The 26,221-nt window shown below is 56.0% G+C and overlaps 2 protein-coding genes across 7 annotated transcripts in view; one reads left to right on the top strand and one right to left on the bottom strand.

The window, feature by feature from the left end:
- SMPD3 (sphingomyelin phosphodiesterase 3) overlaps positions 1–25,176 on the top strand; it is a 77,431-nt gene extending 52,255 nt beyond the window's left edge. Inside the window, exons 3-9 of one of the 2 annotated variants that reach the window (XM_036346562.1) lie at positions 11,716–13,253; positions 18,221–18,296; positions 18,406–18,561; positions 19,690–19,779; positions 20,037–20,100; positions 21,866–22,028; positions 22,275–25,176. In XM_036346562.1, coding sequence (XP_036202455.1) covers positions 11,928–13,253; positions 18,221–18,296; positions 18,406–18,561; positions 19,690–19,779; positions 20,037–20,100; positions 21,866–22,028; positions 22,275–22,376 — 1,977 coding nt within the window. In that variant the 5' untranslated portion in view covers positions 11,716–11,927 and the 3' untranslated portion in view covers positions 22,377–25,176. The remainder of the gene's footprint in view (positions 1–11,715; positions 13,254–18,220; positions 18,297–18,405; positions 18,562–19,689; positions 19,780–20,036; positions 20,101–21,865; positions 22,029–22,274) is intronic. The other variant, XM_036346563.1, reaches the window with a different exon arrangement.
- A 763-nt stretch (positions 25,177–25,939) lies between these two features.
- PRMT7 (protein arginine methyltransferase 7) overlaps positions 25,940–26,221 on the bottom strand; it is a 37,801-nt gene continuing 37,519 nt past the window's right edge. For all 5 annotated transcript variants that reach the window (XM_036346561.1, XM_036346560.1, XM_036346559.1 and 2 more), the window contains one exon: positions 25,940–26,165. In XM_036346561.1, coding sequence (XP_036202454.1) covers positions 25,968–26,165 — 198 coding nt within the window. In that variant the 3' untranslated portion in view covers positions 25,940–25,967. The remainder of the gene's footprint in view (positions 26,166–26,221) is intronic.

Genomic DNA, 26,221 nt, shown 5'->3' on the forward strand with positions numbered 1-26,221 from the left:
TGGCTGGACTCTAGGTGTGCTGGGGGCAGGGCTGACACTTGACAGTCATCCAGGTTCCTATTATCTGCCCACTATGTGCACAACACACAGCTAGGATCAGGTGATGGGATGGAACACTTGAGTGCCTGCAAGAGGACACAGAATTAGAACTCAGATCTTGACTTTCCCAGGACTGGAGGTTGAAGTGATTGGGTGAGCACTTCACCCCCTACTCCCTGAGCTCCAAGGCTGCTGGTGTTGGCCATGTGGGCAGAGCCTCTGATCCTGCAGAGACACCCAACAGGGCCACACGTAAGGCTCTCCCTCCTTTAGTTTTGACGGAAGAAATAGACCAGCACTGCTGGAGCCTCCTTCCCCTCAGTCCTGTTTCCAGCTGGGTAGAGCTGAAGGTATGAGGGGCTGGTCACCTTCGTGGTGTGCAGACTGCAAACATAATAAATGCATGAAAACTGCCATCGGTCCTGAGAGAAATGGCCTGCTTAAGCCAAGGCCGCTAGTCATCCCTGGGGCCATAGAGTAGGGGACTGGTGGGGTTTGGCGAAGAGATCATCATTGTGACTTCCAAACCTTAAGCCCCTCTGCTGAGGCCTTATCCCTTCACACAGATGAGGGTTGTGAGGGAACAGCCCCAGCAAAGGCATGGAAGATTAGGAGGGCGTGGTGGGAACTGTGCAGGTCAGGGCCCTGGGACTCTAGAAGCAGGAGAGGAGCAGAGAGCATCGGGCTGCTGGGCCTAGCCTGCCCTTTCCTACCCTTTCTTCCCTGCCACATGCATCTTCCTGGGGGCAGCTGGGGCCACTGAAGAGATTAACGGGGGAGCAACGTGGTCCGACATGGAGCATAGAAAGATCCTACCAGCTTCCAGGTGGGCCACGGGGGTAGGCCAGCTCAGGGAGACCAGATGGTGGCTGTTGCAGTATCTAGGTGGGAGGGTGAGGCTGGGCCTGGGCGTGGCAGGACCTGGGAATGGAGACAAGGGGTTAGGGAGGTAGAACAGTGGGCTGGTGAGAGGAGGCAGGGTATGGAGGACTGCTCAGGAGACAGAGCAGGTGTTGGAGAAGTGGGAGAAGAAGAATGAATTTTTAGGGGGAGATGAAGAGCTGTCCATCAAACTCATGAGGTCAGAGATTAGGAGAGACACCTGGGCTGGCTGTCATCTGAAAACAGGTGACTCAAAAGGGGTCAACAGAGAAAAGAGAGAAGACGCAAGGGAAGGTCCAGCTCCTAAAGGGTGTGCAGGGGAAGAGGGGACGAGGGGCGCTGAGAAGGAGCAGTCTCAAGTGCAAGAAGGGAACAAGGAGGAGGAGAGACGGATAAGAATCAAGCAGCTTAAGCCTCCTGTTGGGCCTATTTCTTAAAGCAAATCTGGTTGAAACTGAACAGACTGGTTTCTCATTGATGCTGACCTCTGTTCTGTTAATTTTCTTTCCAAAACTTTACCGGACACCCTGTCCACCTTCTGCCTAGCAGTGGGGGTGATGCAGGTAGCCTCAAGCTGGGTGGCTGCCAAGACCCCCAGCCAGCCAGAGGGTCACTCGGCCCTCCCAGAGCACAAGACTCAGGCCCAGCTGGCCTGCTAGACTCTGAGCTATAGCCCGCTGTGGCTCTGAGCCCATGGCCTGCTTGAGGCTAGCTGGGTCTGTATGGTGCAGGTGAGATGCTAAGCAGACATTTTAAGCATTTAAGTTAAACAAACCCAACTAGGGATAAACTATGTCAGTGTGTCAGATCCTCCTCTCAGGCCTATTTCCCACAGCTACTCCCCCCGTCCCACCCCCAGTCTCTTCCTGGCCTGCAGTCTGGGATCTAGTGGTCAGGACTCCCTGAGTGACTCCGCCTCCCTAGTGCCCTTTCTCAGCTCTCTGAGACCTCCTTCCCTTGCTCACTACTGGCTTCACCCACCGCCTACCACTTCCCTGTCTCCATACCCTAGGACAGGGGTGGGGAACATCCATATAAGACCTGCAAAATCATTTGGTCTGGCCCTGCCAAGACATTAGGGATCAATTAATTAAATGGTTGACCAAACATAGCAGGCTAATTTTTAAGTTAATAATTTTGTTTGGCCTGCAAATGATGTTATAAATACCCAAATGGCCCTTGGCAGAAAAAAGGTTCCTCACCCTTGCTCTAAGAGGACCCCCCACACTCAAATATGCACGCCTAGAAAGCAAAGGCCCTGCCCCCAGAGATTCCTGGCCCTCGCTGTGAAATACCCCTTGCAATCTCAGTGTTGCATCTGTCTCATAAGAGATGTACCCTGAGCACCCCCTGCCTCCCAGCCTACCAGCTGCTGCCTGGCCCTTCCCCTCGCCAGCCCTGGCATGCACCTGTCAGCCAGAAGATCCGGCTGTGTCTGACCACGCCCCGCCTCCCAGGGCTGACCCCAGACTATCAGGCATGGGCTGTTGGCTCCATCTCAAGATACAGTCCACCTCAGTCCAGCCTTGCAGGCCCTGCTTAGCCCCTGTGGCCAAGCCCATACACAGATCTCTGGCAGAAGTTTCTAATGGATTTACTTCCCCATGTTTACAGGTTTACTTTGCTACCTATATCATCAGCCACGGCAGAAACAGTTTCCACTAAAAATTAAAAGATTAAGGCTTAGTTCCCCTGATGCCTCATGGTCCCGAGGACCATGGGCACAAAGCAGGAGCTGACTTCTCAGTCCACACATTGAGGAGTTGGAAGGAGAGAGCCTCCCACCTGGTCTGGATTCAAGGCAGAGGAACCTCATTATTACCATTTAACAATGAAAGATCTTTCTCAAAGAGGGTTGGATCTGAAGGGTGATCCTGGGAAACAGAGAGCTGTCCATCAGGGAAGGCTTGTTTTTGGTAAATGGGCTGATCAAATGCCAAATCGGAAGCCTTCCTCTGTGGGTCAGGATAGGACAGGTTCTGCTGTGGCTTATCATCACAGGTTTTCTTCTCTCTAACTGCACGGGGCTTAGCTGGGGTCCTGCTCCGGGCCTCCTCAACCTGGGGCCAGGCTGACAGAGCAGCCACACCTCAAACACTGCGGATGCATGTGGCAGAGGGGAGCTCTGGAAGGTCTCACACCTGCTGTTCAATACGCAGGCCCAGCAGTAACCCATACCACTTCTACTCACAGCTCACTGGTCAGAGCTGTCACATGATCTACCCAACCACAAGGGGACCAGGAAGTGGAATCCTGACTCCTGCCTCCTGCCTGAAAGCAGACGTCAGCTGCTCTAGGGACCAGGGAAAGTGGGGAAAGCATCCTGTCCAAGGCTTGGAGGCAGATGTGAACAAGAAAGGACAAGGCTCCCCAGAACTTCACAAAGGCAAAGCGTGCTTATCCTTTTAAAGTAATCACTCCTGAATGAAGAGGCGTTGCTGTCTTCATTAGCATGTCTATATCAGCAATTTGGGGACACATAAACTCCATAACTAGAGCCAAGAGATCTTATCACCCTTTTCAGAGTAGGATTCAACAGCCAAGAGCAGGTATTGACAAGCCTACCACTACCAGGGGGGCAGGGCTAAATTGGAACCCAGAGCCTCAGAAGGCCCTTAGAAGCAGGTTGGGTGGCAGAAATTAGATGGAACTTGGGGTACTCGACCCAGGATCTCTCCCCCACTGACGGACACATGACTAATTCACAGTCTTATGCAGACGAGGCTCTAAGTCTCACCCCTGTAGGCAGCAGACTCCATCAGCCTCCAATCTTTTCCAGTTATACATTCTGGTGCAGGACCTTGCCCAAAGGCAGGTTGGAGGCCTCCCCAAGCAAGCAGGTTTGGCCTGAGCTGGAGCATCCTTTCTTAAGGGGAGGTGGTCTTCTGGCAGGTTCTCTCAGAGCCAAGGGCTCCTGTTGTACCCTATGCAGAGGGAAGGACCTCAGTATAGAGGTGGCCCAGGGTCCAAGATCTCTAAAAGGTCCAAGGACAAGGGCCTTAGCTCTCAGTGGGGAGTGAGATCCAGTCTCAGCCCAGAAATCTGGCCCTCAGCCCAGCCACCCAGCGTTGCAGCGAGGGTTGGTGAGATGCCATCATCTGATTTTATTTACTCACTAGAGGCCTGCTGCACGAATTTGTGCATGGGTGGGGTCCGGCCGGTCCACTCTGATCGGGGTGGCGGAGGCCAACTGGGGGTGGGGCCGGCCGGGAGGAGGGGCTGTGGCCAGCCCTGAACCCTGGTCGAACTCCCGGTTGAACTCCCAGTCAAGGGGACAATTTGCACATTAGCCTTTTATTATATAGGATTTGCACGGATTTGCTTTTTAATCTCTGCATAAATCCTCCTGGAGGACTCAGTTTGTTAAAATGTTCTTTGCAGAGAAAATGTAAGGCTGACTGTGAAATGATTCCCTTCAGAAGAATGTAGCAAGTCTGTTCTGTTTTAGGAAGGTTTGTTGTCTTCATCTGTGTTCTCTGGTGCCTTGAAATGCCTACACACCACTCAGCCGGCCAATCCATTCCGGGAGGAAACACTGAGCTTGAAACACAGCTGAACACCGGGTCTGCAACAGTCATACCATTTGTGTGGACTTGTATTTAAAGTTCTACTCCCACAGAAAGTATGTTGTCATTTCTTCTTTGGCAAAGTATGTTCCAAGCCTTGTTCAGCTCATGAACCATTAACATCAGCCCTCATGTCAGGGAAGCGGGGACGTGGCTGGAACAGAGGCCTCACCCCGAGAAGCAAGATTCCTCCTGGTCTCCATCCCTGAGGAGGTCTCCCTGAGGGAGGAGGTGGCACTGGCTGGCTGGGACACGCTGGGGGCTGGCACTCATCAGCCATGCAGCATATACCACAGAGCTCACCTGAGGAGGGGACGTGACCTGTGGGGGGAGTTCCAGGATCCCCTGCTTAGGGCTCTTGGTGAGGCTCAGTTCAGGCGCAGACCCCAGCACCTGGGGGTCTCAGACCACCTGAGGCCAGAGGCCACGCCCACCTAGATGCCCAGCTGTTGGCATGTGGCCTCCTGGTTTGAGCCTCACTTAGGGATGTTGAAGCCTCCTCTCCGGTGGTTGCACTGCCAGCCCCAGTCCTGCCCTGGAGCTGCCTTGTCAGTGCTCATATGGAGAAGACCCTGGGAACAGTGATCTCAAACCTGATTTTCACCATGGAGGAGGCACCACCCCGTTTCCCCACTAGGGCTCAGCCTCCCTGAGAGCACAGGGCTGGTGGGAGCCCTATGGGCTTCAGCTTCCGGCAGACTCTCAACCGACAGATCTGGCTGCAGACAGGCTCCTGAGTATAGTGCAAGGGTCCATGGGAAGGAGAGATGCTGCTCCAAATGGCTCAGGTATGGACTCACGTGCCAGCCACCATCCAGCCCGTCCTTAATGGCCCCCTTTTCAGTCACCAACAGGTGATTCCGGAATGGCAAGCAGTAGAGGGTAGGGTGGTCAGATCTTCAAGCTCAGCTCCCTCCTGTGATGGAGCCCATACTCTGAGGCAGCCGCCCCATGTCACTGCAGCACAAGGTCCTAAACCCAGGGGTGCTGCTATTTTCAACGTTAGGTTGGTTCCGGCATCCCTCGCACATATGCCTCCAACCTGGCTTGAGATTTGCTTTCCAGTCACGCAAGAATCAGCTTAATCTGCTTTCTGAGTTCTGACATGGAAATGCCGAGGCAGGCTGGCTGACTGAAGGAGTGCACGGAGCTGCGCGCAGCCTGTTCCTATTCTCAGAAACCACATGATGCATTAATAGCTCCCATGGAAAGTTTCTCTGAAAATTTTATAGCCCCTTTGCCTGCACCTGGCTTCTGTGGAGGCCTGGGACTTGGGCTTGCACAAGCAGCCCACAACAGACAGTTCTACCAAAGATGGAGTCCCCAATATGCCCTGCACACCCCTTGCCCCTCAACTGGGATAGCAGGGTACCCTCTTTGTCAAGCAAATGACCATATGAGGAGGAAACATGAAGGCTCCAGCTGTATCTTGGGGGCCTTTGCAGCCAGACTAGTAATAAAAATATTACTAGAGCTGTGGTAGGCACTATGCTAAGCGCAGCACATGCATCGTCCCTAACTGCCCTGAGACAGTGTTCTTACGCATGCTTATGAGATGAGGACACCACGGCTCAGAGGGCTAGTTAAGAGTGTGTCCAGCCCTGACCGGTTTGGCTCAGTGGATAGAGAGTCAGCCTGCTGACTCAAGGGTCCCAGGTTTGATTCCAGTCAAGGGCATGTACCTTGGTTGCAGGCAAATCCCCAGTAGGGGGTGTGCAGGAGTCAGCTGATCGATGTTTCTAACTCTCTATCCCTCTCCCTTCCTCTCTGTAAAAAAATCAATAAAATATATTTTTTTTAAAAAGAGTGTGTCCAGCCCTAACGAGTTTGGCTCAGTGGATAGGGCGTCGGCCTGCAGACTGAAGGGTCCCAGGTTCGATTCTGGTCAAGGGCATGTACCTGGGTTGCGGGCACATCCCCAGTAGGGCGTGTGCAGGAGGCAGCTGATCGATGTTTCTCTCTCATCGATGTTTCTAACTCTCTATCCCTCTCCCTTCCTCTCTGTAAAAAATCAATAAAAAAAATTTATATATATTTATATATTTTTATATTTTTTTTTTTTTAAAGAAAAGAGTGTGTCCAATATTCAGGGACCTGACCCCGGCACATCTGACACCTGATTTAGTGTTCAGAATGGCTGCACTGCTGTCTCCGGAACGATGCTCACGGAGCACAAACCAGGACACCAGGTGTTGAAGGGCCTTCCAGGACGCAGGAGGGGGCCCTCTTTGTCCTGTGGGCAGGCCAGGTTGTGCCACAGGAGGTTTTCACAGGAGTAGAACTGATAAGAACTGAGTGTTAGACATGAGCTCGTAGACAGGATCCCTTTGGTGGTAAGTGACAGAAAAGCAACTCAAAGTGACTAGAGCAAATAAAAGGGTAATTTGTTGACTTGTTAACTAGAAAGTCTAGGAGTTGTGTTGGCGTCAGGCACAGGGAAATTGGAGTTCAAAGATGTCACCATGGCTTGGCTTCTCTCCTTCCAGCCCTAATGCTTTTCCCTCTCAAGGAAGGCTCCAGAAGCTTCAGGTTTTTAGTGCTTCCATCTCAGAGAAAATGCTGAGGGGTCCAATAAGAGTTCTATGGAGAGCTTGGGTCATAGGACTATTCAGCTTGAGGTCAAGGGGCTGTGGTGCCGATTGGCCTGGCGTAGCTCACTGCCCTCTCCTTGGATTGGAGTGGGGCTGACAAAAGTGGGTCTGCCACAACCAGAGAGGTGGAGCAGGCTAGGACTTGGGCCTGTGTTGGTGCCTGAGACTCCACTGGAAGCTCCCAGGCTGGGGGGAGGGGGGGGGTGTGGCAGGTAGGGGGATGTCCTGATGTGCAAACAGACACGTGCCTGATTAGAGGGACAGTGGGACCGTGCATAGGAGGGGTAGGGAGGCGAGGGAGGGCTATAAGGAAGGGGAGGCAGGTGCTTTGGCTCTAGATGAGTGATAGGCATTTACAGGCACAGCTGTGTCGGTGGGAATCCCACTATGGCACACATGCCATGCCAGACCCCCAGACCCAGTTCTGCTTCTGGGATGTGGCTTTCGGGGACTAACCTGGATTTGTCTGACGCCCGTCACTCAGAAAGGCTCCTCTCGGTCGTTCTTTCTGTCCTCCCAGCTACCAGTTGACTTCAAGTTTCAGCAGCTCAGAGCTCACGTTGCCATGCCAACCCCTCCCCTGCAGGCATCCAGGCAGAAATGGGCTGGCCCCATCTCGGGGCAGCCAGCCGATGTGAGCACATTCTAGTAATTGGATTGGAGCAATCCTCTCAGCCTTTCCTGCGGAAACCTCAGGCTTGGCCCAGCTCCTGCTAGACCTGAGCCTGTGGATACAAAGAGGATGGGAAGTGCTTCAGGACTCCCAGCCCTGATGCTCGATGGAAGGCTCCGTGAGGACCAGATGGAAGGGGCATGAAGGAGGGACAGGCCCCATCCTAGCCTCACATGAGGAAGCTCCCGACCCTCATCAACTTCCCAGAAGTTCTCCAAGGCTCAGAGATCCCAAAAGATGATGCGGGCTTCGTCAGAGGGGCCGGGGCTTGCCTCCACCAGCAGAACTGAGGGCTTGCTCACTTTCCACTGCAAAAGACATTCAAATTCAAGTCGGCACCCACCCAGGACCCTTTAGCCTCTGCAGCAGGTCTATGCACCAGCATGCATGCCAGGCCCATCTCCCAGGAAGATGGGAAAAGGAATGCTGTCTTGGTGCCAGTGATACTTGGCTAGGAGTAGAGGTCCTGTCCACTGCAGCTTGCCCACAAAGGCTGTTGGGGACCCACCCTCCCTCCATCAACACCCAAACAGGTCCCTTTCCTGAGGATGCCCTCCCCAGGGGATGCCAGAGCAGCTTCTTTCCCATTGCTACTGGCTGCTGGGCCCTGGAGCCCTCTGAACAGTCCACAACCCCCCATCCCACTCTGTGGTGGCTGCAGGCCACAGGTTAGCAACAAGGTGTCTCAGTGCTGACAGGTCACTATAGGTCATCAGTAGCCCCACAGGAGCAACTGCAGTGTGGAACTGCTTGCTGTCGATGCCCCATGCCTGCTCCAGAGTGGTTGGGCCTGTGACCTCCCGGGCCCTGCCCATGTCCTAAACCAAGCACTTTTCCTCTCCCTACTAGATTTAGGGTCATCTGGGCTCCCAAACCTCCCTCAGCCAGTTCCCCTTCCACCTGGTCAACCTGCAAACTATGGTGCTCTCCTCTCTCTGTGTCCGTCCTTGCTGCACGGAGTGGAACAAGTTAGCAAAGGTCAGGGGCTCCAACCTAAACATGGTGGACAGCATCTCTGAGGACCTGAAGGCCCTTTGGGTCAGTCAGGGGCCTGGGAGTTCAGCGGGTGGGCTCAGGCTCCCCCCAGACCAGTGCACAGACCATCTAGTACCGCCTTCAAACTACTGAATCCACAGGCTGGAGAGCAAACAGGGCGCACGGGCCAGCCTCAGGGGAGGAGAGGCCAAGGAGGTGCAACAAGGGCTGGGGAGTGGGGAAGGAAACAGGGCCAGCCATTTAGTGGCCTGTCCAGCTTTCATCCTCATGATCGCTTGATAGCCCTGGGAGACAGGGATCGCCACCCTTGTGTCATAGATGACAAGACAGGGGCTCAGCAAGCCTGACTCCCGTGCCAGGATTTCCTTCAGGTCAGCCTGAACCTGGAGCCCAAGCTGAGTGTGCAGCAATGGAGCAGGGATGAGGGATAAGGGGTGAGTCTGGGGTTTCCAGTTGTAGGACAGAGAGGTTGCCCTCTGTTGAGCACTGTATAGCGCTCCCCCCCCCCCCCACACACACACACACCATCACCACCACTGGGACCCAGCCCAGTACTGAGACTGTAGTGTTGGGGCTGAGGGCATCCCGAGCAACCCTGGAAGCCACACACCAGGATTCGTAAGGGATAAACCTAGGGGTCACTGTCGGCTTTAAAAAAGGAATCTGAAAGAACCCAGCCTGTGTGGGCGAGCTGTGACAGCTCAGCACACATGGCCTCCGCGGGATCTGTCAGCCCCATCAGATACCCATGGTGGACTTCACTTGGCAAAGGTGCAGCCACAGGACAGGCACGCAGAGAACCAAAGCACGGAGGAGAGGAAGGTGTTCTCCCGGAGACGGAGCCTGGGCTGGGCCACCCACAGTGTCCCACCAGGCCAAGAGCACAGGCAAGGGAAAGGGCCCAGACAGGGGTGCAGGCTGGATGCCTGTGGGCCCGCATCCTGCCCTGCCACCCCTGCGAGGACTCCAGGGCTCACAGAGAGGTTGCCAGCCTCCAGTATTTAACTCTCACTCTCCTCTTTCATGGGGAAAGTATAGATCAGACTAATTAATGTGCTGTTGTTTGTTTGCCCTCCTTTCATTTCACTGAGACAAAATAACCACAGAGCTTTAGAAACCAGCTCCATTGGTGGCAAGCCCTTTTGTTCGACTGCGTCAGCAGCTCCTGGAGTACATGCAGGGGCTGCCGGTGGGAGAAGGGCAGGTGGGCAGCTCCTTCTAGCCAGGGCACTGCTGAAGGGCAGCAGAGGAGGGGCTCTGGGCAGAGGACCCAGGGCAGCCGCGAAGGTTAGGATGGAGGCGGGAAGGGCTGGGATGCTCGGATCTGCCACATCTTAGAGGGCTACCATGGTGGCCAGCATACCTGTTGGTTCCCTGGGCCACCTAACCCAACGATACCTGAGTGGGGACCACAAACATTCTGATGACCAGCCCAGGGAAGGCAGGAAGATCAGGCCTGGCCACTCACTGTCACTACAGACAGGGCTGGGAAGAACCTGCCCAGAAGGTTTCTAGGGCCAGAGCAGGAGTGAGGACACAGGACAGCTGCATAGGGAGAGACACACACACACACACACACACACACACACACACACACACAGTCCTGTCCCAGCTAAAACCAAACACCAACCCTGATCAGCCAGTGCTGGGGACGAGCCCCACGGAGAACAGAAGGGACTTCACTCAGGAAGCCTTTTACAAGCGAGGCCACATTCACCTCTAACCTGAGGACCACGGGCCAGTTTGCTTACAGGGTGATGTGGCAGAGACAGAACAGACCCTCTCCTCCTCCCAGATCCTTCCTCCAGAACTGTCCTCACAGCCAGGGCTCAGCCAAGCTCGAGTCCTCACACAATGTGACAGTGCCCCTCGGGGCAGACAAGCCCGCCTGGGAAAGCCAGGATGGGTGGCAACATGGACTGACCCCACCTCTAGGGCAGAAGTGGGGCTGGGCTGGTAAGACAGGACACAACCCCCCAGCTGATCTGGTGATGAAAACTCTGGGTTATGCTCCTACAAGCGTCACCACAGCCTCATCGCTATGGGTCTCCAGAGGCTGGGTAAACACCCCACATTCTTGTCTGCATAGATTTCACATTCAGCACAATAAATGCACCTGGTGACCTCGCCCGGGCAGAGCCCGAGTCTGCTCTGAGACAGGGACCAGGGTAGACTCACTCCAGCAGCTTTGGCCTCCACTGGGCCCAGGAGCTGTATCTTGGGAGCTTAAAGGAGAAGCTTGGGCCAGACCCTCAAGGCCCCAGGGGGCTTCTCCAAAGTTGCAGGGACCATCAGGGTCCCTTGTAACCTGGTAACTCTGACCATTCTGGATGTTAGTGGAGTCCAGGCTGGGCCTGGACCCCCGCCAGGTGGGGACTTTTGCTGGGGGTCAGTGGGAGTGAAATGCAGAAGTGGTCTGATGCTGTAGGCTGAGTACAGTGAGAGCCTGGTTGTGGGGAGCCTCCCCTCGGGGGCCCTGCCAGCCACAAAGCCCTGCACCCCAGGAGTCTAGCCGCTTTTCTCTGTGGTTTGTTCCCTCTTCGTTCTGACCTGGTGGACACTCGATGAGGCCCCTCCCAGGCTCACCCCAGCTGCTCTGGGCCAGTGTCAGGTCCAGATACCCTCTAGGATCCCCAACCTGCCTCCTCAGCACCCACAAAGCTGTGCTCCTCTGAAATCCTGGGCCAGATTTCAAGCAATTAGGTTATAAGATTGAAATGGTCAGCCAGGGACAGTCACATCACCAAACTGTTTACTCCAAGAAAACCTAACACACACAGGCCAAAGAAGTGTGCCGGGACAGCTCCCAGCCCCAGACACCCCGCAAAGCAGCTAGCTCCCATCTGGTCCTGGGAACAGTCCTTCTCGTGCCAGAGGAAGCAGGAATGGGGTAAACAGGGACAACAGCCCCAGCACCCAATCTGCTCCCCTAAAAGCTAATAAAAGCCCTCTTCTCTCTGTGCTGCAGGCTCTCCAGCAGGCCTTGGTGGCCTAGCATGGCCCACTGAGGTGAACCATGACCGGCTGGCCAACACTCGCCACCAACCATCCCAAGCCACATCTCACCAGGACGTGACCCCTCCTCCTGCTGTCCCCCACTCACCCACCCCGCCCAGGAGCGTGCCTGCGTTGCCACGGACACCATGTAGTAGGGCCGGCCGCGGCGCCCAGTGAGCTGCGATGGTTTTGTACACGACCCCCTTTCCCAACAGCTGTCTGTCTGCCCTGCACGCCGTGTCCTGGTGCCTCATCTTCCCATGCTACTGGCTGCTGGACCAGCTCCTGGCCTTGTTCACGCCTGCGCCCTGTCAGAAGAACCAGCTGCTCTGCATTGTGCTCTTCATGCCCATCTACCTGGGCTTCCTGGTCACCTCGCTGCCCTTTGCGTGTCTTGGGTTCCTCTTCTGGTGCCCCCTGCAGTGTGCCCGCCGGCCCTACGTCTACTCCCGGCTGGAGGACAAGGGCCCGGCTGGCGGGGCAGCCCTACTCCGTGAATGGAAGGGGACGGGTCCTGGCAAAAGCTTCTGCTTTGCCACAGCCAACGTCTGCCTCCTCCCCGAGTCACTGGCCAGGCACAACAACGTTTATAAAACCCAAGTACGGGCCAAAGAGATCGGGCACCGAATCCGCAACGGGGCCAGTCGGCCCCAGATAAAAATCTATATCGATTCGCCCACCAATACCTCCATCAGCGCGGCCAGCTTCAGCAGCCTGGTGTCACCCCAGGGCGATGGCATGGCCCGGGCTGTCCCCGGGAGCATTAAGAGGACTGCCTCTGTGGACTACAAGGGCAACAGTGGGCGTCACCCCAGTGACGAGGCTGCCAATGGCCCGGCTTCTGGAGACCCAATCGACTGCAGTAGCCTTGAGAATGCCTGCGTCGTGCGCATCAGTGGCGATGAGGGAGGCCAGCACCCCGAGGCTGACGACCCTGCCACTGGGGGCCAGGCCAGGAATGGGGCTGGCGGGGGCCCACTGGGCCAGACGCCCAACCACAGTCGGCGGGATGGGGACTCGGGGAGCCTGGGCAGCCGCTCTGCTTCCAAGGAGTCCCTGGTGAAGGCGCGCGCCGGGCTGGACAGCGGCGGCAGTGGGGAGCCAGGTGCCACCTACAGCAAGGCCCCGCACAAGGCCTCGGTGGTGAAGAAGGTAGCTGCGCGCAAAAGGCGGCACCCGGACGAGGCCTTTGACCACGAGATCTCGGCCTTCTTCCCCGCCAACCTGGACTTCCTGTGTCTGCAAGAGGTGTTTGACAAGCGGGCGGCCACCAAGTTGAAAAACCAGCTGCATGGCTACTTCGAGTACATCCTGTCTGATGTCGGGGTCTACGGCTGCCAAGGCTGCTGCTGCTGCCGCCGCTGCTGCGAAGCCCACTGTTGCTTCAAGTGTTTCAACAGCGGCCTCTTCTTTGCCAGCCGTTACCCCATCATGGACGCAGTCTATCGCTGTTACACCAACGGGAAGGGCGTCGACAGCCTGGCCTCGAAGGGAGCGCTGTTTCTCAAGGTAGGAGGCCTGGGCACGCGCCAGCTGGTCCCAGAGCCATGTGGGAGGTGGGCTGCAGCCCGGGGGTCCTCACGCTGTGGGAGGTCTATGGGCAGACGAGTTCATTCATGGAGCTGAACCAGAGGGCCCCCAACTCAGGGACAAGGGAAGGATGTGGGGACAACAGCCAAGGCTCCGGTATGACAGTGATCTCTGAGCCACCATTTCCCCATCTGTAAAGTGGGGGCAATGTGGAGCCCACTCACAGGGTGGGAGTGAGTGGTGAGGCCTGGAGGTTCTCTTGGTGCTGGAGGTGAACGTGGCCAGCCAATGACGGGATGGGGGGGGGGGGGGGGAGGCTACTGTCTGTAACAAAGCAGACATTCACAAGATGGGAGACCAGCAAAAACCAATGGTTGCAGGTCCTGGGCCCATTACCACACCAGCCTCATTGGCCGGGACACCCTCTCCCCCCTGGCTGTCACACCAGGCTCTGCCCACCAGCCCAAGGCTTCGCTTCCATAGTCACTAATTAAAGTGAATCATAATTATTCCTGCTAATTTGGATGCAATCGGCGGAGATTTTAGACCATGGTAATTTGGTCATTATGCATTATCTTCTCCTGAGCCTGACGCACTCAGAGTGTCGACTTCTTGTTCTCTATCCAAAAGCCGCGCTTGGTGCTTCCCGGGTTTTCTGAAGCGTTGCTTGGCCAGCAGATACAGAGCAGGGCTTTCTGCCCCAAAGGCAGCAGCTGCTGTGAGTCTGGGTTCTGTCCATTTCCCTCAAGACTTCTCAGTTCCCCATCGAAGGGAGTCCATGAGGGCAGGCAGGGGGACCCAGTGTGGCTAATGTGGAAGCGCAGGTAGGAGGCTGTCACGCCCAGGCCTCAGCTCTGACTGTGCTCTGCCTGTCCAGGAAAGTGCTGTGTCAGCCAAGCACCTGTCGGGAGAGAGGCCCAGGCTGACTGTCTGCATGGAGACGGCTGGAGCCAGGGCCAGCACCCAGGGCCCAGGCACCCCTCCACGTGTTCTGTGGCTCTCGTGTGGCTCAGCAGGCCCAGAGTCAGAGTCCTCGGCCCTCTATTCACAGCCTGAGATGCTGAAATTGAATGCACTCCTCTGACAGGAGAGCCGACTTTCCCATTGTGGCAGATGGTTCATCAATGTTCAGTTCCATGGATGTATTTTCATCTCAGTGGCTTTCTGGGGAAGGAGAGGACATGTCAGGGTAAGGGGGAGCACACCCTTTCCCACACACCACCCTACCACAGGTGGTTCAGAGGCCAGGGAACCCCTCGACCCTGCCCCCGGCCCATACATCCCCTCCTCATCTCCCTCCTTGGTCTGGCACCTCAACCACCAAGCCCACCAGGGCCATCAGTCCTGGAGACAGCCCCTCCACTGCGGGCTTTCCTTCTAGGCTCCTGTTGCCTGCCCCTCCGTTAACTGTCAATGCTCCCTCTCCCTCCTGGGTCTAAAACTGGTCTATAGACATGTTTAATTTGGTTCACACCATTAAAACATTTCTTGTCTTGGCCAACATTTAAAAATTAAGACATTTCACATAAATCCCAGTTTGCAACTTCTTCCCCGACCGGGGCAGATCTGGCAGCACCAGGCCTGCTGATTCTGCCCAGCTCTCAGCTCAAGCAGCCCCCACCACAGGGTGACCCCACTTGACCAGGGCTCTTCATTCCCAAGTGGTCACCACGGCCAGCCCCCACACCTGCCTCAGGAAAGCCACTCCACGGCCTCCATTTCCACTTGCCGAGGGGTCTCAGGTCTGTATAAGCCCAGATCTCTCCCCTAAGCCCCCAGCTCAGTGTCTGGCTGCCCCTGGACACGGTCCCATTTACTCCTGAAGAGAACTCATCATCTCCCTGGTCCCACTCTCTCCCAGGTCCCACCATCCTTCAGCCAAAAGGCCCCACCTTGACTCCTCTCTGTGCCCTGGGCCCATCCAATCCATGCAGACAACTCATTTCACTTCCCAGATACCTCTGGACCGCCGCGCCCATGTCTCCAGCTGCCCTATCCTCCCCCTTCCACCCATCCTCCTCCTGCCCCAGTCTGACTCCTGGTACCCCTCGCCCCCTGCCTTGGGGAAAAGCTCAGCCTTCCCTGGGCCCTCTGCCCTCACCTGGCTCCGCTCCAGCCCGGCTCTCCTTGTCATGGTCCCGCCCAGTTTGGCCTCACCATCTCTGTGGAGCTTTCCCAACTGGCGTCCACATAAGCCATCTTCCCATCATGGGTTCCTCAGCATTTGTCCCCAGCAGTCTTGTCACCTGTCTCTCCCATTAGACAGTCCCCTTCAGAGGGGAAGGGAGCCGGCTGTGCCCAGCACACAGCTGACCCAGCTCATCGCTGTTGCCAAGAGTGAGCCTGTTTTTCCTGTGTAGAGAAATGAAACAAATGGGGTTTCAGAAGACACGCGGGCCCAGGAAGGGGTCCAGGGCTGGGAAAACGCTGCCCTGGCTGTGCATGGAGCCAGTGCTCCCTTCATTGGTGGGGCTCCCCTGTCCACCCTGCCCTCCTGATGGACCCTGTGGCACTGCCGATCCTTGAGGGAAATGCTTTCCTGCTGCTGTGAGGGCCTGAGAAGGAAGGGACTGGACTCGCTTTGGCCTCGCCAATGAGAGAGCCCGACTCTGGGCCCCTCTCTATTGACAGTCTGTGCCCACCAGAATTAAGAGGCACAACCTCTCAGTGTGATTGTTTGTTTTTGCAAGAGAAACACAAGCCTCTGCAGCTCCTGAGGACTCGAGCCAGAAATCAATAAGTCCCGGCACATAATCCAGTGGATCTCGGCGCGCTCACAGGCTGACCGAGCGGGAAAGGGGTGAGGAGCTGAGTGAGGTGCCTGGTGGAAGGGCTGAGGGAGAGGCAGGTGGCCTTGGCCTGTGTCTCTTCAGTAACAGGGCTGAGTGGTGCCTCTCTGCACCTGTCCTGTCCCTGCCCAGGACTCAGCACAGGCAGATGCACTAAGTGCTGAAGGAGTGAGGGGATGGCGCTCTAAGCCGGCAAAAAGCCTGTCACCAGGAGCTCAGGAAGCAGTGCAGAGCTCAAGGAGAAATTGGGAGCGGGCAGCAAACTGATTTGAACTGGCCTCAGCCATCAGCGCCTCGTGCCCTGGCCAATTATGGTATAATTTTAGTATAATCCTCACAGATGTAGAAGCACTAAGCAGGGGTGCTCACAGCAGGAGTGTTATTATTGAAGAGGGAACAGGCAGGCATTGCCCAAGGAACACAGGGGCGAGAGCGCCACCGTGTGGCCTCACATGGGGCATCATGGCTTTAAAACTGGATTGTGTTTTTCCAACAGGACACATCAGTGGCATGGGATTTCTTGAGCTGTTTCAAAAGTGCAGGGAATTTTAGACCGAGGCTTGAGTCTGGAATACAGGCAAGAAGTGACCGTTGAACATGAGTTTATAAAAAGCTCCAAATCCAGGCCGTATGGCCCATTATCAAATAACCAGACATGTATCCCCCGAGGGCGCTGGGAAAAGATGTGTCTCCATCTGGCTGGGAAAGGGGATGAGGAGCTGCAGAAAGCTCAGGGTGTGTGATGACACCTAAGTCCACATGGAGATTAATGCCAACCTGACTTTGACAGCAGAGATGGCAGCCTTGGAGGCTCTCAGAGTAGAGGACCGTGACGTGGCAGTGGGAGCGGCACGTTCAGGCCACTCTGAGCTGCAGGATGGGCAGGGCTGTTCTTGGTGGATGCCAGGTGCACCCACCCTGCTGCTGCACGACCTGTAGACCTGGCCTCTACGTCACCTTCCTGGGACAGTTTCTAGGGTCCAGGGTCTCGTCATCATTGAAAACCCGATCAAGAATGGATGGGTGAACTTTGGGGAAGACAGAAGCTCAGGCAAGAGGAAAGCCAGAGAGGAAGAGGCTGAGTCAACCAGAGGCCTCTAGGCAAAGGTGCCCACAGATGGTCCTGGGGAACGTGCCTGGGAGGGACTCACCCGTTTTAGCCTCGACCAGCTGAGCTGCGGGGAGGGCCTGGGAGAGACAGCAGGCTGGGTGGCTGCCCCTCACCTCTCTCCACAGCTCCTAACAAGGGCTCAGGCTTGCATCAGGTCACCACGGGGGCCATTTCGAGTTGTTTGTGATGTACATTGAGATGCTTGTTATCATTACACCAACCTGTGGAGACAGCCTGCCAGGGTCCTCTGTGGTTGGGCACAGAGTCGGGGAGGTGCCGCCGGCCCTACTCCTCCCCTGGGTACTCCATCTCATGAAGGGGGTGAACAGGAGGCGTGGACTGAGGTCTGGGGAGAGTGGAGCCGCAGTGGAAGGAGGACTGGATTTGGGATGGAGGCCATGGGGCATCTAGGACCAGCCTGTGACACAGGTGCCACAGAGACACAAGCCACCACTATCACCCAGATTGGGGGACTAAGAGCAGATGACGTGACTTCTCACGAAGCCGAGGGCAGACTGGGGAGAGAGAGCAGAAAGCAGGACTCGAGGCCTCTGGGTGTCAGCTTTGCGGCTGAGCCAAATCTGCGAGACAGCCACCTTAGACTTCAGAAGGATGGGCTGCAGGGTGTGATCAGGCCTAGGGTTTGACCAAGGGAAGGAGGATAGAGGCACCAGACAGGAGTGAACAGGGAACTGTGAGGCCAGCACACTCTGGTCACCAGCGGAAGGCAGGGGTTTGGATTGGAAATTTGGGAATATTTCTGCACTTGTCCTGTAAAGCCTACATGAATGGCCAGGTGGCACTCACCATGCTGTAGGCTGCCATTTCTTTATGCATCTGCCTCATGCACTAAACCAGGAGATTCTGGAAACAGGGCATGTGCTATTCCTACCTGGGCCCAAGTCTAGCCAGAAGCCAACAGAGCTGGCCTGTAAGGATCTCACCTGGTGGTGGTGGGGGGGGGGGGGGTGTTGTCAGTGTCCCTTTGTGCTTAGAGCAATGACTACTTAGACTTCCCCACCGACACCTCACCTCCTACTCCACAGGTGCAGGTGGGAAGCACACCTCAGGACCAAAGAATCGTCGGGTACATCACCTGTACACACCTGCACGCCCCGGAAGGTAGGGTCTGGCGGCCCGCACTTATCTGGGGGTGGAGGATCTTTCCCCAGGGCCTGGCTGGGGCCTGGCTGCAGCTTCATCATCGGGTCTCTGTGGTTCTGCTCCGCAGAAGACAGCGCCATCCGGTGCGAGCAGCTGGACATGCTTCTGGAATGGCTGGCTGATTTCCGAAAATCTACCTCCTCGTCCAGCACAGCCAACCCCGAGGAGCTGGTGGCGTTTGACATCGTCTGTGGAGATTTGAACTTTGACAACTGCTCCTCCGGTGAGGCTGGGTTCCTCCCCATTCAGGTTGGCTCCTGGGGGAGGGTGGGGGTTCCAGTCACAGCTAGCAACACAGTTAGGCAGCTCGAAGTACTTCCTGCTCCTTGTGAGCATGTGGGTGGGATGTCAGCAAGACGACGATTTCTCTGCCCCCTAGAAATCCTGGAATGAGAAGCACCCACACTCTGCCTAGAAAGCTCAGAAGCCTCCTTGCTGGAGACAAGATACCCTAAAAACGAACCTGTGAAGGGAAGGCTTGGTGCCTCTGAAATTCAGACTGAGGACGAGTCAGCTAACACACTCATCAGGTCTTTATTCAGCCCTTACTTTGCACCAGGCACAATTCTAATGATTGGTCATGGGCCACCTGTGCCAGTTAAGTCTCATAACAACCCCAAGAGTGGGCGCTGTATTTACCCATATGGTATGGAAGAGGAAGCTGAGACCTCGGGAGGCGGAGTAACTAGTCCAAGGTCACACCCCCAGTGAAGTGGTGGGACTGGGAATTGAACCCTACAAATCATGCCTTAAACCATTAGACTCCAAGTTCATCATGGGTGAAATTTCAAACAATTGATTTAAATATCTGATCTGTGAATCTGATGAGCATGCTCATCCCAGGGACCTCCTTGGGGGGAGCTCTGAGCTTCCCCCAAGCCTGGGCTCCCGGGCTCCTTCCACTCTAGCCACAGCCCCAGCAGAAACAGAGGATGGGTGAGCAGCATGGCCCTAACCCTCAGGGTGCACAGGGCGGTGCCTTCACCTGCTGACAGCTGTTTCTTCACGACCAGGAAGGCATCCCCAGGGTGGCAACTCAAAGGTTTGTGGGAAGAAAGGCACCCACCATGTAACACATCCCCTCTACTGCAGCCCAGTGGCCCCTCATTTGTCACATGCCTGATGCCAGCTTCAAATGCTGGGTGCTCCTCAGATCTGAGTGAGGGTGGGGAGCCAGCACATATAGGAAGAGGCTGTCAGGAGGGGTTCCATCCAGTCGGGCCCACTCAGTGACCTGTCCTTCCTCTCCCGGGTCTCAGAAAGGCCCTCTAGCTTCATGAGTTAGCAGGACAAACTGGAACGCAGGGTGGGTCACCTCCCTCTCTGAGCCTGCCTCTCTCCCTCCCTGCAGACGACAAGCTGGAGCAGCAGCACTCCCTGTTTACACGCTACAAGGACCCCTGCCGCCTGGGGCCTGGCGAGGAGAAGCCATGGGCAATTGGTGAGCTGGCGCTGGGGGCAGGCGATGTGGGTAGAGGGGAACTGGGCCAGGGAGGGGCACTACCAGGTTCTGAGCCCACCATGCTGAGACCTGACACTGCACCAAGCCTGGGCTCCCCACGTGCTTCCTAGAGGGACCTCCAGGACTTGCTCCCAAGACCCCGGTGCTGGGGGATTTGGGACACCCAGGCTGGCAGATGCCTCCTGGAGGCTGGCTGGGTCCTACCTGCAGTGACTGCTCTCACCCCTCATCCCCAGGTACCATGCTGGACCAGGATGGCATCAACGATGAGGATGTGAGCTCCCCTGACAACCTACAAAAGTAAGCACCCCGCTGTGGTGGGGCCAGGTGCGCCCTGACTCACTGTGGGGAGATGGCTATAATCAGGGCAGAGAGAGAAGGAAGCCCATGAGAGCCTCAGGGACAGAGCTGGGGTGGGGGGAGGCCCTGGAGGCATTCTTGCCGGAGGGACCGGCCTTACGGAGAAGCCCCAAAGTAGGCCTGGGGTCCTGAGGCAGTGTTTCCCACTCCTGCAGCCTGGCTCGCTCTACAAGAGCCAGTCCAATCCCAACCCCTGTCTGCCTTGGGAGCCTGCCTTGGGGCCCTGCCAGGCACAGGATAAGGGACCAGAATTTTCCAGGGCAAGGCTGACGGCTGCCAAAGAGCCCTGGGGGTGACACCTGCTCCAGGGAGCCCAGAGACTGTTCGCCACCAATCAGGCAAATGAAAATACAAGCAAAGCTAACATGCTAGAAAGCCAGTTATTTTCAAAGTAGAGACAGTTCCATTGCAACCAAATTTCATTCTTGAACCCAATGACACTTCCATAAAGGACACGTTTGAGAAGCCAGCGGTAGAACCAATTTATAATTCACAGCCCGAGACTGCACAGAGTCAAGGCAATGGCTCCTTGCAGCTAATTTGAGCCAATTAATTAGATTACAGACTAAATTTGAAACATCATCCTATGCCGAGAAAATTATCTTTTTATGAGCTGATGATTAAAAAATGACTATCAGTAACTCGCAGATCACTGATGCTGGAATTAATTATCAAAGGCAAAGGACAGTAATGGATTATATTTCTGAGAGGTACCAATGTTCTGCATTCATTAGTGTATTTATCTCAATGCTGGTAACGGCCTTGTAGAAACCCATGTTTGCTGGCTGTGCCTGTCCAGGTGCCCCTTCTACCCATTCAGTGGCTGCCACTCTGCCCCTGACATCGGCCTGCAGCTGCCTCTGCGACAGTCTCCCATGAAGGCTCCTCCCCACGGGTGCTCAGACTCTGCAGGAAACCTGGCAGGACAGATGGCAGACAGGGAGTCAGGAGACCCGGAATTCAGGGTGTTAACACCCCACCCGAGCACCCTGGTCTCCCTGTAGAACCTTGGCTAGCACTTAAGCACCCATGTGGTTTTCCTTCCTCTGAGGAACAGGATGATAGTCACATCCCGTTATTACTTTCTTGGCACTCCTGGTCCCCTGGTCCTGGAGCCCACAGCCATCATTCTTGTATCAGAGGAAATGGAAGCTCTGAGGTTTGGCACAGCTGCTCAGGGACAGACTGACACTAGAGTCCAGTCCTGGGATGGGGCCTGGGTGCTCTCCTAGCTCCCCACCACCCCCTGAACCTGAAATAAGTCATGGGGTTCTGAGGTCTTCCCGAGAAGGGTCCCTGAGGTTCACTGTAAAGACCAAGTTCCCCCAAATGGGACCCTACTGGCTCAGAGCAGAATCCTATTCTGAAGAGGGGACAGGCAGTTCTGTCCCCGACTCAGGCACAGTCTCTGGGCTGCACAGGGTCCAAGCTGTAGCCACAGCCAAACTCCCAGCTGAGAGAGAGAAAGCGAGTGCTGGCCAGCCCGAGGAAGACATGGAGCGTTCCAGGATAGTTTGAGTCAGGAACGTGCAGCCTCAGACTCAGTTTCCCTCCCTCCTTTTTGGGGCCCAAAAGGAAGACAGCTGTTAAACACAGGGGTGCGGTCTGACCTGCTTCTCTCGGGATGAGAACCTGGCTCCACACTCAGGACTTGGGGCCTGGGGCGGGGGCAGGGGCTCAGCTTGCCTCCTGTTTGCATGAGCAGGGTCTTGGAGAGTGAGGAGGGGCGCCGGGAGTACCTCGCCTTCCCCACCAGCAAGAACTCGGGGGCAGGCCAGAAGGGACGCAAGGATGTGCTGAAGGGCAACGGCAGGCGCATCGACTACATGCTGTATGCAGAGGAGGGGCTGTGCCCGGACTGGAAGGCTGTGAGTCTGGGGTTGGGCAGCCAGGCCATGCCCATAGATAGGGGACCCTGAGCCCTGTACCCCTCAACAGCACTGAGCTCTCCTCTGAAAGTGAGGCCTGCCAGTCCAAGAGACCTGTGGGGGCCTCGGGATCTTCCCACCCCTCTGCCCTTAGGAAGACCCACCGGTCCCAGCCCAGGCCCCACCCTTGCCTCTGCATGGTGTCCTTTGGGTCTAATCAGGATGCTTCTCTTCCCCCAACCCCAGGAGGTGGAAGAATTCAGTTTCATCACCCAGCTGTCCGGCCTGACCGACCACCTCCCGGTGGCCATGCGGTTAATGGTGTCTACGGGGGATGAGGAGGCGTAGACCAGCCAAGTCATCACAGCAGCCTGGCCTCTGCTAGTCCTTTGAGCCAAAGCCCCTTTCTGGCCATGTCCCCTCCAGCAGCAGTGCCAGGGAGAGGGCAGGGGCTGGGGGAGCCGAGGTCATCCCCGGGGGAGCTGCAACCAGCGCTGCCCTGCACGTCTGGGCACTAGCTGCGAACAGGAGTCAGGTCAGCCCGAGGAGCCCTAGCTACCCAACCAGTGCCATTCTTTCAAAACGTGATTTTTCTACAAATCTACAGCACAACCTAGTTTGTAACCCGTGGGTTAGTATGAGAACCGGGTTTCTGTACTCTTTGTATCTTTTCTCAAGCTTCGTCCAGGGTTCATTATTTCTGTCTGCTGTCATGTTGTCTCGCATGCCTGCACCCTCGCATGCACGCTGCCCGCATGCCATGTGCCACACCATAGTCACACAGACCCCTTGCTCAGGCCTCACCCAAGGCCAAACTCCAAACACAATCAGAACCAGCCAAAGAAGCATTCCTGGGCACAGGGCCGCCAGCGCGCAGCCTGCAGCTGGGTCGGCTCATGAGCAGGGACCGTGAGGGCTGTGTCCAGCCACCACAAGCCCGGGCTCTTCCCAGGGTCTTGCATTCAAGGGCGATTACATTTTAAAAAGAAAAACAGAAAGAGTCAACACCAGAAACAACCCTTCACTTTAGAGGGTCTGCAAGCTGCAAGGGAGAACGCTGCTCTTCCTGAGACAGGCACCCCTCCTGGCCTGGGACCCCCTCTAAGTGGAAACAGGAAGTTGAGAAGAGAGCACCACTTCTCCAGGGAGAGGGGAGCTCCCGGATACAGTGGAAAGGGCGCTGCTGGTTTTGAAAATGATAAATGTGTAGCTTCTCTTCTGCCAAAACCAACATCTCTTTCTGCCTGATCCCCTCTCCTCCAGACACCCTTCTGGTTTGGGACCAATCCTTCCCTGGGGACTGCCCCATCCATATGCTGGAGGAGCTCAGGAACTGTCCGCCTGCCTCTGGGTAGGGCTGCAACTGTCCCCGAGACCCACCCTCAAAAGTGACCCTGGGGCCAAAGTGCAGAGGGCGACCTGTCCCCCCCTCACCAGTGGGCAGGCTACGGGTGGCAAGGTCAGGGGCCATTGCTTGCACAGGGCAAGGAGTGGTACTGGTTGGCATCCAGGCACATAGATGCCCACTCTGCCACTAGGTGCCCAGGGCCAGCCCCAGGCACCCAGGCACTAGGCGTGGCAAAGCCTATAGGTGAGGCCTGCAGCTCATCACCCCATGGCAGCACTGCCTCCGCCCACCTGCCTTTATAAACACCTGGGGACGCTCCCTACAGTCACACAGAGAAGGCTGTGTCCATTTCCAGGTGTGAAGTTCCCCCAGCTCAGGGGACTGTTCTTGCCAACCCCCACTTATCTCCCCTCCTCCCAGTGCCCTGACCTGTGCCCACCTAGCTTGAAGCCAGCTTTGCCCAGGACCCTCTGGTGTCGGTGCGCTGACACTGTGCCTTGTCACCCACTGAGCTGCAAGAGGGACCAAGAGGCGTCCAAGCAGCCATCCAGAGGTCAGGTCCTGTGCTGGGAGAGGACAAGCTATACCCACCGTGGCACTGGCTTGTCAGAACCCACCTGGCCAGGGCAGTGGCAGAGCTGAGGGCTTCAATACTTCCCAGCCCTGCCCCTGGAGTCCAGAGCCATGAGGGGCTACTCACCACTGAGAACAGTCCCACCTGAGCTCTGCTGTGCCCCTCCTCCAAGGGCCTGGCTTTCCGAGTCTTAGCCAGGCTTTGTGGGGTCAGAGGGCCCCTCACTCGCAGGAGCAGCCAGGAATCTACTCACACAGACAGGCAGGGCCCTATTGGGAAGGCACAATGCCTAGGTGGTGGGGCCTGAGCCAAGGACCCCAGGCTGCAGCTCGGCTGTGTGCCCAGGAGCGCAGGGGAGACAGGCTAGGGCTCCTGAAGCAGAGAAACCTCATGGCGCCCAGCCCTCAGAGGGGCTGCCTCCCTTCCAGGGCAGCTGGATGGGGGCCACTGTGCAGGGGCACATGCTTCTCTCTTCTCACAGGGCGGCCTTAGGCAAGTCATACCTCCCTGTGCCTCAGTCACTTCCTGTCCTAACCAGGTCGCCTCTGCAGCCGGCCCTGGTGTACCACCTCCCAGCTGCCCTAGCAACTCCCTGATGTGGCCTCAGTACCGAGACCGCCATCACCCAACCAAGTGTTTCTTGAAGCCTGTGGGCTCCCGGGGCCGTGCACAAGCCAGACTTTTCCATTTTAATTTTTAAAAAGGAAAGAAAAGAAACATTGCCAGGATCTCATACTCTGTGTGTTTGGCCTGGGAGGGGCAGACAGAGGGGTTACCCAAATCCCCAACCAAGTTCCTGCACCTGCCCCGGGCCCGGCCTCCTCCAGAGAAGCCAGGAGGCAGGGTCAGCTTGGGAAGGAAATGGTCATTTTCATTTGTCCAAACCACCTTAAGTTTTAAGTATGAATATTAATCTTGATGCTTTTTAACTATTGTATTAACTTGCTGAGATTTAGAAATACTGTTTTAAAAAAGAAAAAAAGACTTTTTTAATTTCTGTATTTTTTTCTGTATTGTATCCTCATGGGACATTAGGGGTTTTATATGGTAAGCACACCTAAGGTTTTGGTAAAAACATTATCAAATATATATCCAGACGATTCTTCCCTAGAAGAAAAGCAATCTTTCACCTGATAAAATATTTTGAAAAGAGAGGTGTTTTTCTCCTTTACTGGTGCTGAAAGGAAGGATGGATCACAAGGAGAAAATAAAACTGTGAGGCTCAAGGCTGGTGTTCTCCACTTATTTGAGTGACAAGCTGGGGCTGGGCCCTGCTCGGACTCCAACCCCAGGGCAGGTGGTAAACAGCAAAAGGGCATTCTGAGGGTCAGGGGGAGAAGCAGTGGACTCATCTGCCCCGGACTTCTGAGGTGGTGGGAGGTACAGGAAAGAGGGGGGGCACACGGAAAGGGTTGTACCTCTTGGCTCCCTCTCCTGGGGGCTGGTTTCCTGGATCTGCATCTCAGGAACTGCTTTGGAACAGACTCCTCCCTGTCTTCTGAACAGCAGCCTGGTGTCCATGGTCAGGTTTTGGTCACCTGCTGGCGCTGCACACTTAAGCCAAATGCTTAGGAATGTGGCCTGGTGACATCACCCATCGAGTGACAGGGCCAGAACCCAGTCCTCAGCCCAGCCATGAGTCAGCATCTCGGCCCCTGGATGCCCCTCCTAGCCAGAGCCAGGCAGAAGTCCCAGGGCACAGGCCAGGCTGGCGACCACCACGGGCAGCCCAACCGCCTCAGCACATGAGGCCCAGAAAAGTGGTTCTGAAGCCTTAGAGCTTTCTGAGCACATCGGAACCACTGCAGAGTGGGCTCCCTGCCCCCTTCTCGGCTTCAAATTCAGCCAGCAGCCCATGCTGCCTGCCACGCCTGGAGCGAGGAGCCAGCAGTGTGAAAATGAAAAAGGGACGAGGTCTCCATATCCAGAAACTGAGCGGGGGCCTGAAAGGAGAAGCACCTTCAACTTCCTTCCCAGAAAGCCACACCATTCAGAGCCCAGAGCCTCTCGGGCCACTTTATTTCTTAAGTGAGGGTCCACGCCCATCACTCAGGCTATCAGAGAGTGTGAAATCCATGGTGACATCTCCAGTGAGGGGTTGGAACTCCACAGTGTAGCTGACTGTCTGCGGGCCTCCCAGGGGTGCTCTGGGGTCCAGCATGGTGCTGAAGAAGTACACGGCCTGTTTGCAGTGTGGGTTCCAGCAACAGTATCCCTGCAGCAGGAGAAGCAGAAGGTGGTGAGGGCGGCCAGCAGCTAAGCCCTCTCTGG

Source organism: Myotis myotis, unplaced genomic scaffold (assembly GCF_014108235.1).
Source record: "Myotis myotis isolate mMyoMyo1 unplaced genomic scaffold, mMyoMyo1.p scaffold_m19_p_19, whole genome shotgun sequence".
Lineage (NCBI taxonomy): Eukaryota > Metazoa > Chordata > Mammalia > Chiroptera > Vespertilionidae > Myotis > Myotis myotis.